This window comes from Nanorana parkeri, unplaced genomic scaffold, assembly GCF_000935625.1.
Source record: "Nanorana parkeri isolate BGI_ZX_2015 unplaced genomic scaffold, ASM93562v1 scaffold372, whole genome shotgun sequence".
NCBI classification, from domain to species: domain Eukaryota; kingdom Metazoa; phylum Chordata; class Amphibia; order Anura; family Dicroglossidae; genus Nanorana; species Nanorana parkeri.
In genome coordinates, this window is record NW_017306640.1 from 1,174,872 (window position 1) to 1,188,169 (window position 13,298).

At 43.0% G+C, this 13,298-nt stretch overlaps 1 protein-coding gene across 1 annotated transcript in view; it reads right to left on the reverse strand.

Moving 5' to 3' along the window:
• Positions 1-13,298, reverse strand: part of BDH2 (3-hydroxybutyrate dehydrogenase, type 2) — a 16,235-nt gene that overhangs the window by 236 nt on the left and 2,701 nt on the right. Inside the window, exons 2-8 of the mRNA XM_018558982.1 lie at positions 12,468-12,546; positions 10,131-10,227; positions 7,370-7,478; positions 6,051-6,111; positions 3,414-3,527; positions 1,433-1,491; positions 1,251-1,343 (exon numbers count right to left, since the gene is read on the reverse strand). Coding sequence (XP_018414484.1) covers positions 1,251-1,343; positions 1,433-1,491; positions 3,414-3,527; positions 6,051-6,111; positions 7,370-7,478; positions 10,131-10,227; positions 12,468-12,546 — 612 coding nt within the window. The remainder of the gene's footprint in view (positions 1-1,250; positions 1,344-1,432; positions 1,492-3,413; positions 3,528-6,050; positions 6,112-7,369; positions 7,479-10,130; positions 10,228-12,467; positions 12,547-13,298) is intronic.

Here is a 13,298-nt window from a genome sequence, read left to right on the forward strand (position 1 = left end):
CACTTATCAGCTACCCTGTTTTGCAGCAGTTAGTCGCAATTGCCCTGAGGACGCTACTTATACTAAGTTACTGTAGACATAACCTGAACTAAGCAGGAGGGCTCTATAGATGTTTTTCTCTGTGATTACCTGTTGACAGCTCAGCTCCTACTCCATGGTCCCTGAAGTCTGTGTCCTCTCACTTCCCGGCTACTCTGAGTGACACTGCTTCCGCTCGCTTAGGCATCCGAAGGTGCATTTTTCCACCCCTAAGCCCCCCCTCCTCCCCATGCATCCCTGGCAGTGCCAGCAAAGCGGCGGTAGAGGAAGTGGTAAGTTACTGTCAGTAGGGTAACAGTAATATTTTCTTGTAGGGGAAGCTTTTGTTTACAGTCACTCTTACACACCCCCCCAACAGAATCCGCCACTGACTGCTCATCCTATCGGGCGCCTCACGGTGCCCCTCCTAATGCGGCATCTGCCCCCGGTCAAATGCTCCCTCTGCCCCCCCAGTTTCGGCCCCGAGTACAGTTGATAGAGCTCTGCTGAAGCTGTGCTTGCTGCGATGCATCTGAAGAGGCCAGTAGCGCCCCTTCAGAGTGGTGCCTGAAGTGGCCCCCTCCCTCGCTCCACCACTGGTCAAATAGCCTGTCTCTCACTGTCGTTAAGTGTATGAAATCTGACACACTTTATAATGTCAAATAGCAGTGATACCATAGGAGATCAATCGCTCAGTCACACTACTGAAAATCTCTTATGTAGCAGCTCAAATGAAAAGTAGCACGACACAAAGATCAATCTCATGCAAATTTGGAAGTGCGTTAAGTTAATAATATGGCAGTTGTAACGCAAGGTAAGACGCTATAAGTTATAGTTTCTGCAATGGATTGCTGTTCTACTTTGGACATTTTATTTAACACTTGTCGTCACTAGACTACCAGCCAGCATTCCAAGCTAGCCAAGGGACATGATGGAAGTGCCCCCTATATTATACAGTATGGTGCCTTTCAGATTTTTTTTTTGGGTTGTTTAAAGTTTGCAGCAACCTAGACAACAAAAACGAGAAACAACCAGTCACAAAGGAAAAAATTGCATACAATCAAGAATTCCTTTGCAATGTTTCCATAAACAAGTCACGAGTAGTTTTTACTTCTCTGTCTGGGACTTCAAGGAGGAAGGTTTTTTTTTTTAGGAGTCAGTGAACCCAAAAGACACCTTGTTGTTTATTTTAAGACTTGAATATAGTCTTGCAAAATGAATAGAAGACTTACTTCATCAGAAGCTAAATACACACAGAGGTGTGCAACTTCTTCAGCCGTGCACATTCGACCAGTCTTCTGCCTTGCCAGAAAGTCCTTCAATGCCTACTCCAACCACAGGCAAAATAACAACATATAAGCACCAATGTAGTAATATATTAATCAGTAATGTGAATTGGATACTGCCTTCTAACCTGCTCAGGGTCTGGCCTAGCTTGGATTCGTTCTCTTAAAGATGGGGTGTCCACAGTTCCTAAAAAGATAGATAGTATAGACTGATGGATGAGGACACAATACTTCTTTCTACCGTTCAGTCATCACTTGTTAGTTTCAAGGTCTTTTACTAGAATGAGTACACGAAGTTCAGGTATCTGCTGTAGTTTCATTGCAGAAGATGAGAAGTCTAGTAGCTGTAGGATCACCTTGCATCTTATTGAGCATCTAGTATTAGATCTCTATGGCAGTGGTTCTCAACCTTAGTGAAACCAGGGCTTGGTGAATGCTTCCACAACCATTTAACCGTCAGGACTGTTTAGTCTGCCTTGGAGGGATGCCACCCTGTGCAGGAGGGAGCCTGACTGGAAAGATGGGGACATTCCCCAAATTCAACACTAAAGTAAACACATTCCCATCGACTGAGACTACACCTTGGGGAGGAGAGCAGAATGGCTTTATTGTAGCTGGCTTTTAGTGTTTTCCCAGTCCTCAAATGGCTGGATACGACTGCTCAACATGTCTGTACTCAGCACTGCTCTGTCACTACATCCACATACAGGAGAGAGAAAAGAGGTCTCATGTAAGAGGTATAGAGGAAAAGGAGAGAGAGAAGAAAATGTGAGAAGGGCCGAAAAACTGTGTGAATTGGTGGAGTAACAATTGAAAGCAAAACTGAATAAATTCTAGGGGGGTGTGTGAGAATGATAGACCTTACTATCCGACAATGGCCGCATGGTGTGAAGATGCTGTGGATAGGATCTGTGACTGGATCAGCAGAGAAGGAAATCTGAGGGGGTGAGCTAAGATAAAGCATCACAAAGCAGGAAACCCAGCGTTTGGTGATGACAATGCATTCCAGACTTCCAGCAGACATTGCCAGCAAAGGCTTCTTGACAAATTATTAAAAATGAACATTAATTTATGAGTGTGCTACTTTGTCCAATTACATTTGAGCCCCTAAAATAAGGGGACTAATTCCTAAACATTTCGAATGATATTTTTGTTCACCCCCTTGAATTAAAGATGGAAGTTTGCACTTCAATTGCATCTAGGTTGTTTCATTTCAAATCCAATGTGGTGGCGTACAGAGCCAGAATGATGAAAATTCTGTTAGAGTCCAATAATTTCTGGACCTAACTGTATTTGTACCACAGCAGCAAAACAGTTGCCTATTTTATCCAAATTATATTTTGCTTGAATAAAGAGCTGAAAAAAATTGGGCGGGATAGTTACATTTCTAACTGGACAAAAATCAGGTTCTCACAGCTCCTGCAGTTCTGGTTCACAGGATGTAGATCGGAAAAGCTGCAGGAACATTCCTAGACGTGTGATTTTAAGAACACTTCATGAACAGATGGGGAATACTATTTGGGTCCAAGAAAGGACCCAATAAATGATGGCTTTTGAGAAAATTAACATGGGGATGCAGATCATGATATTATATAATACAAATCTATACTAATGAACAACCCCAGCTGGGTCTAAATTTCCTCTGCGTAGGTGGTTCTTCCCATTCGCTGCCTGTGAGCCGATATGAAATCTCCTATGATGTAATAATATGGGAGCTATTTTGTATTCTTGTTACGGACTGATCTCTGTCATATGAATACTCCAGTATCCAGCATTAATTTGGATTGTAGGTTCTCCATCTGATTAGCAGGTTGACTTAGCATTCTCTGTCTTGTGAGCCTTCTTTGACTGTGTGATTATGGCCCTTCCCTACTTGGTGCTATAAAGAGCACTGCATTTATGGCAGGCATTACCCAGTATCATGTCCTTATTTTTTCCCAACAATACACTCAATTACCAGCTCTGCCAAAAAGAAAGATAAAATGGAAACGCTAGGCTTCCCTGTCTCCAGCCCACAATGTGTGGAATGTAGAGGATGCAAGGCCACTGTGGCCCTTAGCTCTTAGCAGACACCATTTAATTCCAGTATTATACGGCAGTTGTACATACCTGGGCATATGCAGTTACACCTAATGCCTTGCTCAATGAAATCTGCAGCAACTGACTTAGTTAGACCAATTATGGCAGCCTTTGATGTGCTATATACACATCTATTTACCACTCCTACAAAGAAGAAAAAAACAGTATATAGAAAAATATTCAGACAACAAATTGATCTACTAGAAAACAAAAAGTTCCAAAACATTTCAGGTTACAGCACTAAACCAGTAAAACCTATTGATCAATATAGTACCTGTATGACAGAACACCATAGGAAATACAGCCATAGGTTACAATGCAATGGTAAACACAAATGTTTACATGAATTGATTTAAAGTAGCTCTACACACACTAACTAAAATCTCTTCTAAGCTTTACATTGTTAATGTGGTTTCAAAAGTTGTTTTCAACTGCCATGTAGGTCCTTGTTCAGGTCATGCCATGTAACATGTATGGGATGACAGCTGTTTCCCAATTGTGCTCCTCCATTGTCATATGTACCCTTAGTGCAGACTACAAATGGTCATGCAAGCAGGCATGGTCTACCCTTGTCACTACCAGGAAGCCAGTCCAAAGTAATGATGTACAGCTGGAGCGAGTGCATGTAGACAGGAAGTGGCTAGAGGCGTTCTGCAGCACCGAAATGCTAAAAAGGATATTAAAAAAGGGGAAAAAACCCTCCAGTATTTTGGGGGGAAAAAGTATGGCAATTTTTAAGATGCACAGTGCTTTAGTGAAGTGTCATCCAGTGAAGGTTTTCATCTACTGTAAGATGACTGAGTATTAAAGTGCAATCAGAGAACATAATTGGTACATTAAAGATTGACTCTGCTGCAAGGGTTTTACATCTGCTACAGGTACTTCCAGGGGTTAATTATGACAGTTTCTCTGAGCCACTTTACAGCCAAAACTGGTGACATCACAGAGATCGCCTACCCTAAATTCAAAAGATATTGGTTTCTAGTGAATTTAGTGGGTAAGACGATAGATGTACATAGGTTTACTTATGACTTCTGCATCATCCCTCCATGGCAGAGCCTCGTATGTCAAAGTATGTGCCAGGTAAAGCCCAATAGGATATACTACATACCAGGAGTAGGCAACCTTGGCACTCCAGCTGTGGTGAAAGTACAAATCCTATTATACCTCTGGTAGTCATATCGGTGGCCTCCAGAGTCTTGTAGTGCCTCATGGGACAGTTCCACAACAGTTGGAATGTCAACGTTACCTACCCCTGTAGTATTCTTTTTCATCTTTCTTACCTACACTAGGAAAAGGAGACAACATCTAATGGGGTGTCATGCACAGATGACACATTGCAAAGAGTTAATACCACAGGCGCCAGCACCAGCAGCTGTGTAGGAAATTAAATTGATAGACTCTCGAGGCAGCTCCCGCTGGTCTAGGGCAACCACAAAACTGAAATGAAAAACAAAAAGATTGGTTCTGAGGAAGGAGGCATGTCCTCTGAAACGGGTAAGCCAGGGAGGACATTCAGCTTGTCGGCTGAGCTGGAAAATTTACGATTTCAGTGCTTTCGTTTGCTGATTCACTTTTTATGCCTGTTTATTCCATCTGTTTGTAAGTATGCATTTAGCTTTTCCTATATCGTCTTATTAAAAGCATTTTTTACACGATGGAGGCACTCTTTTTGTTTTTCATTACAGATGACATGTTCATACGTACCAAATTAAGTAGATCTGTCTGAGTCCAATTATAGGGACATATTTAAAAAGCAGTGAATGTGATATATGCTAAATATTCACAGGTGATTACTCAGTCCCTGTAATTTAAAACACATGCACCAGGAAGATTCACCTGTAGTGAATGTCACATTCTCTGTTACAATCTGTCCTTACCCCTTGAAGATATTATGATCATGTCTCCTATGGGTTTACTTTATACTGTGTACCCAACCTTTCTGAACCAAGGAACATTTAGTAACTCCACTTCTAGAGGCTAAAGAGTGTTTAAAGCTAAAACCATATTGTTAATATATTTTAGCAGCTTACAGGTTCAGCGGGGAGGGCTTGCGAAGATCGCAAGTACGATCTGCCTGTCCAAGATGGGCAGGTCATACAAAACTTTTATCACCTTACAACCATCGCACAGCGAAAGTCGTGCGATGGTTGTAAGGTGTATGGGCAGCTTAACATGCTTTCAGGCACTGAAAAATACATCAGGAGGTTTTTAGAGGAGTTACACCAGGAGGAAAGCTCAGGATCTTTCCTCAGCAGTGTAACGATACCAATGTTTAGCCCAATAAGCAGGAAGGTGTTACGAGAAGCTGTAAAGCTGCAATAAAATTGTGCTGTCGCTCTCCTGGCTAAGCTGTGTGGCAGAAAAATAGAATCACGACAACAGAATTAAACCTGCATCATCATGTTCAACTCATATTTAGATGCCTATTTCTGCTTGAATCTCTGAAATGTTGGGGCTTTCAGTAGTTTAGGATTCCGGTCACTTAGTATGATCACACTAGCACTTTAAATGATAAACTAGCACTGCTGGACAGTATAATTTTCATGCCTCAAACATTGTTTATTCTTATAGCCTAACAATGCGTGCTAAGTATATATTAAACGTTTACTAGTTGAAATGCTCACCCAAACAAGGGAACTGAGAAGATCTAACTGCTAGTCATACCTTTAATGCTGGAAGCAACAGAAGACATATTGATAATGTTCCCGGACCTTTGTGCAAGCATCTGAAAAACAGAAGATAAAGTCATTGTCACTATTGTTGTATCTATAGGGTCTTATGTAGGACCTTACTATATCAGATACACCCTTATGCTCACTATGCCCGTTTTGCTCCTGCCACTAGGGCCAAGTGCTCAATGAATAGAGGATACAGATCTCATTTACTTTATTAGAATCTAGAGTTCGGGCATCTATAGAAAAGGCCACCAATACAAAAACATGGGGCCCCATACAGCCTAAGTGACAGCCCCCCCACATGCACTGACATAAGGTAATCAGGAAGGCACAACCTGTGCAGCAGTACTAACTAGGAAGCAGAATCCACATATGCAAATACAGCTGTCTTCATGTACATACACTGCCTGTCCAAAAAACTGTCACGCACTCTAATATATTGTTGGACTGCCTTTAGCTTTGATTATGGCATGCATTCACCATGGCATCATTTCAATAACCTCATGCAATGTCACAACATTTATTTCCCTCCAGAGCTGCATTCCTTTTTCACCAAGATCTTGTAGTGATGATGGGAGAGTCGGACCACTGCGTAAAGTCTTCCCTAGCACATCCCAAAGATTCTCAGTGGGGTTAAGGTTTGGACTCTGTGGTGGCCAGTCCATGTGTGATAATGATGTCTCATGCTCCCTGAACCACTCTTTCACAATTTGAGCCCGATGAATCCTGGCATTGTCATCTTGGAATATGCCCGTGCCATCAGGAAAGAAAAAATCCATAGATGGAAAAACCTGGTCATTCAGTATATTCAGGTAGGCAGCTGACCTCATTTTTGGGGACATAATGTTGCTGAACTTAGACCTGACCAACTGAAGCAACCCCAGATCATAACAACCGAAATCCAGGTGGTGACTTTTTTTTGTTTGTTTGGACAGGCAGTGTATATGACAAGTCTAACTATACACAGAAATGAAGATTATTTTTTTTACATTAAGGCATATTTATATGATAATGTCACTAAGCTGATCACTTTCATGTATATTGAAAAAGCAGTGGATTTGTGAAGATTCATTCACTTGAAGCAAAATCTATGTGATCCATTTTTCTATAGTTAATGCCACTAATGTACTTTTTTATGCTAGCGATAATAGTTTCTGCCATCAAGGGTAAGTGCCCTTTATTAGAAATCCATCCCCCATCCCTTTACATCCCTCCTCCTTCTTCAAGGCTTGTGCATCTCTTTTGCTGCTGTAGGAAATACTATGTTTACACTGATAAAACAGATGAATAAATACAATGACCACTAACTTTTGGCAGGAAAGTTTTGATCATCAGATACATGCTCCGCACATTAACATTCATCGTAAAGTCCCAATCTGCTTCTTCACAGTCTAGAATGGATCCATGGTGGACAAAGCTGCCCAAAAGATCACAAAGATAAAATTAGGTAAAGAATGTATGCAATAAATATTTTACTTCATAAGTGTTCTGAGATAAGCTGGCCTCACACAATACAATCTGAATATAGGGATCTACTTAAAAGAGAACTGTGGGGTAAGTGTTTTTCCCCATAGTTCTTTTTAGGGTCACAAGAGGACACATACTAACCTCCTCTCGTGACCCAAATCTCAGTATATAGCAGTCTATTGCCGTAATATACTGAGAGCGCCGCAGCCGGGATGGATCCCGACAAAACTGTCGAGATCCACCGAGTTGCGTGATCGACAGCTGGCCGTGCCTATCTAAAGGGAGAGCCAGCTGTGCCCGTCCCCTTCTCCGTCCGTTCCTCCACTGAGCGCTGGAGGAGAGGGGAGGTGGGGGAATCCTTGCGGGGAGCGCTGACTGACAGGCACAGTTCCTTGATCGGGAAGTGAGTGGATCGGTGGCATGTTTCTGCTCACTTCTCGATCAATAGAGCCGACACGTGACAGCTTCTTTGTCACATGTCGGCTCTAACTATAAGGATGAGTAAAAATCACTCACCTCATAGATCTCCTTTAAAGAGTAATTCCACTTTTGTTGATAAAACATGAATCCTCTCTGGGTGATCTGTGTACATTACCAGGATTTTAACAAACTGTGTTGCAGTTTCCTACCCGTTTCTGTTCTGGAAAAAAAAGCTGTTTATTCCAGCATGTCTTTTCCAGATTCCTTAATGGAAGGTCTGGGCTCATTATAATCAACTGGTGCAGTAATCTGTAGTAATCAATAAGGTGCAGTGTCTGCATCCCTTTAGTAGGAATTAACCCTTAGGAAGTGTCTGACCAAAAATGTAAACTTCCTATCGCAAGGGATGCCAAATAGTATACTTATATCTTAGTGCAGACTTCTTGGAAAAAATCAGTCAGCCAATCACAGACGAAGAAAGTGACAATTCTGGCGGTGTCCCGTACAGGTTGCTAAATTACCCTGAAATTTGTTTTGACAGATGTAGAACATTACAGCACTTACAGGGTTTTTTTTAACCCCTTCCATGGCGGAGCTTGTTTTCAGTTTCTGTTCGTAAATGACAGAATCAGATCTCACTAAGGCCTGGTTCACACCTGGGCGTTTTACAGCGCGTTCCTACACGCTGTAAAACGCTTAACATGTGAAAACAAATAATTGCCTATGGGCATGGTTTCCACCTGGGCGTTTTACAGCGCGTAGGCACGCGCTGAAAAACGCCCTACGCCCAAAGAACAGGAGCTTCTTTGGGGCGTTTTTCCACGCGTTCCCAGTGGAATTCCCGAGTGTGGATCGGGGTTAACAAAGCGGTAACCCTGAGCCACACTCGGGAATACAGCGTATAGGTCTTACCTTGTCCGCGATCCCCGCTGTGTCCTCCGGCGGCTGACGACTTCCAGATTCCGTCCCTTGCGAGTGGCTGCGTCGCAGGGGGGCAAAGCCGACAGGAAGTTTGAAAGTGAAAAAAAAAAACCCTGCACGTTTTACTGAATGGAAAAACGTGCTAAAGAAAACGCGACAAAAAGGAGCAGAAAAAATACGCTCAGGTGTGAACCAAGCTTCAAAGGTTTCTGATCGTGGCCAGACGATCAGAAGTGATACATTTTAGGCACAGAGATACATTATAACATTGTGCCTGAAATGTATCACACAGCTTCATATAGACATTGGGCCAGTCTATGGAGCTGTCAAAATGAATAGCAGACAGGTGACTCACCATGCTACCTCTCTGCTATTTTCAGCTGTCAAATACAGGATCGCTATTTAGCGCTCCGGTATTTGCATGTAACGGCTTCATTCTTTCATTAATGAAAGAAAGAAGCTTTTACAAAAGCTTAACTATTTCATTAATGAATGCTTCAATACTGAGGCATTCATTAATGAATGGTAACTGCTGAGAATCAGCGGTGACCAGCATTACAGAACAATAAATAACTTGTCACGTACAGTGTACATGGCCAGTCATATAGGCACTTTGTGGCGGGACGTACAGTGTATGTCTCCCGTCACAAAGCGGTTAAAGGTCATTTTTAATAACATTACAAAATGGCTTGTAGGACAATTATATATGCTATATTATTTTTGAAAGATTTTTTGATTCTTATATTTTTAACGTGGAATTACCCTTTAAAGCTGAATTCTATGCTTTTTCACACCCACTGCCATCCTCCTAAAAAAAAAAAAACATCAGACAGCTCTACAAAATCTAAAAATCGTCAAATATGTGTAAAAGCTACTTTAGCAGTAAGGCAAAGGAAACAATCTTGCTGTTTTCACTTAATAAAGCTGTCCATACACAGCAAAATCTCATTAGAAAAGAAATCATGGTTGGAACACTCATTCAAACTCCAAACAGTCGAATCAATGATTGTCTTTGATCCTAGTGATGAAAAAAAAAAAATCAAAGGAGCAGGATGGATAATTTTTCTGGACGGAATTCAATTCTAATAGTGAATGACATTTTTATTCAGGAAACTCCATTCACTTACAAAATGTCAGTCAGTGGCCATACTACCATTGTAGTACATTTCTAGCAGGATGGCGTGGAAAGAAGGTAGTGACAACACTGACACCTGCTGTAGCACTGTTTATATAACACAAGTGAGGGCCCATTGTTACTCACCCCGCTACATTAAAAAGAACATCAATTCTTTCTATTTCCTGAGCCAGTTTTTCAATTTGGTCCTTTTTAGTCACATCCAGCACTCGTGTCTGTATACCTAAAGGGGATATTAAACCAATCAAAGCCATTTCACATGTCACATTTTCTTCTCGTCATGGACTCAACAGATCTGAGTCTAGATATAAGATGTGAACTGGAAGCCTTGCTGGTACCAAAGGTCCTCACACAGTGATGCTGTGCTTCAGAGCAGTGTCATAAGGCTTTCCTTATGCTATCCAAAACTAAACTAAACATTGGGTTAAAGCAGAACTCCAGGGAAAAGTATTAACGCTTACAGCACTGCAAGGGCAAACTGCTGGTTTTGTTCTAGGGAGGAAAATAACAAAGTTATACTCACCTGATCTTCCAAGCCGACCATGACAGCGCTCCCTCCAGCCTCTGTTCTCCTTCACTACTGCAATGGAACGCCCATCGGTGTTCTCACGTTTATACACAGTTTATAGAATGTGATGATTTACGTGACCCAGACTGCGGCAGAGGAGGGGGAGCAAGGCTATAGGGACAAGTCTAAGAGCAAGCTAGCTCAGAGGATCAGGTGAGTATAACTTTTTTATTTGGGAGAAATGTCCTCTAATGCAGCGCTGCCCCTGAGGTGAGGGTAAACAATTCTGATTGAGTGGGTGGGGGAATTTTGGTTGCCCCCACTACCATAATTTCCCACGCAAAATTCCCCCACCCACTCAATCAGATTATCTTGCAACCTTCTCATGGTTCCCTCCATCTCCACTGTGCTGACACACATTATTATGTTTTACACACTCGGTTCCCAATTCACACGGTCCATTGAACCATCACACTTTATTGTGATGGTTACATTCTGCTAGTGTGTAATTTGTCCCCACCCTCACCCTGAAAGCATTCGTTCTGCATCAAGACGGCAGGTATACCTCTTCACACTTGCCGTCCTCCACGTCACCCCATCTCCGCCCCATTTCCCCGCCCCTCTCAACAACTCCTCCCACCTCCTCACGTTCAAAAACCGGCCTTTCTCCCGCCATTTGTCCCCTCACTCTGTGGCTTGAAAAAGAAGACCCGCTCTTCGAAACGCGTAGCCAGTTTGAACACTTTCACCCACCACCTCCGCCACTCGTTCTCACCCGCTGTACCTCACAGACACACCGCTCGCTGCTTCGGGCTCGCTGCTCGTGCCCTCGAGCGGTGTAGTCTCACCCCGACCTCAACATCCACCTCCAGGCTATCTTCCTCACCATTGGCTTCCCCCGGACATTCCCTGCCTGACAGCATCAACTGTTCACCGCGGCCCCCCCACACACACACACACACAGTTCTCAGGCACACATCCGTTAGCAGCCAGCACGTTTCAGACAGCCAGTCCTTCTCCCAAACCCGAGCCTCCCCCCCCTCAGATCCCTGCCACACTAAACGTCTGACCCAGATCCCCTTTGACATCGTATTCTTCCCAGCACCAACTATTGCCACATTACCCTGCCCACCACCACCAGCAACCCTGGACTCCCAATTCATCCACACTTCGTCGCTGACAACGCGCTAGTACCCACACCCTGGTAAGTCTCATTCCATTATTCCCTTATTATTTTTTCTTGCTCAGTCACCACTTGGTAGTGCGCTTCTGTATTTCTTGTCTTCTCTAACTTTTTTATTTTCCTGTCTACACACAAAAGAGCACCGGACCCATGCAGTCCAGAGGTAGCCCCACTGCAAGGGTTAATAAAAAATTCTCCCCAGAGTTCTTGTTTGAAGACATACTTAGGCACCATTCCCATGGGGCGATTTGGGATTTCTGCAGCAAGACTGCCAGGCGTCACTGTTCAGATGCAGCCGATGTACCCGTTTAAGATAATGACAGGATGGCAGTGGCTGCATCTGTAAGCGGCAGTCCACATGTAATCGTCTATGATACCATTACATGCGGACTGCAATAGATCACTGTTGCTGGATGCATCTATCCTGTGTCCAGGGACAGTGATCTATTCCAAGCCACTTTAATTCGTACTGTATCATATACAATTACAAGTGGACTGCCGATCACACATGCAGCCCTGCCATTAACTTGAACAGGTACAGTGGCTGCATCTGAACTGTAACCCCTGGCCTCCATGCCACAGGAATCCGTAGGTTCTTGCAGCAGGAAGGCCAGATTGCCCAGTGTGAAATGAGGCCTAAGATCCATTTCATCTGTCCCTGCATTTACCACAAAAAAAAAAAGGAGTATGCAGAGGACAACTACACACATGGCCCTAAAACAACTTTCAGCATTATAGTGACAGCAATTTGTAACCATAGACAGAAAGTAACCTTTGTATGACTCCAACGCCTTCAACTTGTCTCCATTGATATCAGTTGCAATCACCTGTGCTCCTTCTTTAGCAAATGCCTTAAGACAAAAGAGAATACATCAATGAAATAATGCACTGGTCACATTTTGGCTTCCGTATTTTTTAATCAACGTTCATTTACAAGCCACAAGGATACAGTAACCATCATTTTCTAGATCAGGGGTCTCAAACTAAATTCACTCGGGGGCCACTGGACAAATGTTTTGCTCCCATGGGGGTCGCTTGCCAATTTTCATACTTCACAGACACACACAGAGATACGCACACATAGAAATACACACAAACGGAAATATGCACAACCAAAATTACAAACCCTAATATAGACACAATAAGGCCCCATTCACACCTGTAAGTTTAGGTGTGATTAGGGATTCCTGCGTCAGGAACTTGCGTTTTCCTGCAGCAGGAATCCTTAATCTGGCGTTTACAAGCGGCAGCTGTCACCCATTCAAGTTAACGATCAGGTGACAACCGTTGCATGTAAACGCCTGCACACAATATGCAATGGTATGTGATATGATTACATGTGGTTAGGAATCAATCATTATCCCTAGGATGCACGATCAATATTGCATCCAGGAAGAATGATTCCTAACCTCATGTAATTATATCACATAATATTACATGTGGCGTGCAGGCGTTCACATGCAGCAGCTGTCACCTGATCATTAACTTGAATGGGTGACAGTTGCCGCTTGTAAACCCCACATTAAGGATTCCTGCTGCAGTAAAACACAAGTTCCGAATACAGGAATCCCTAAACTTACAGGTGTGAATATGCTCCCCCCGT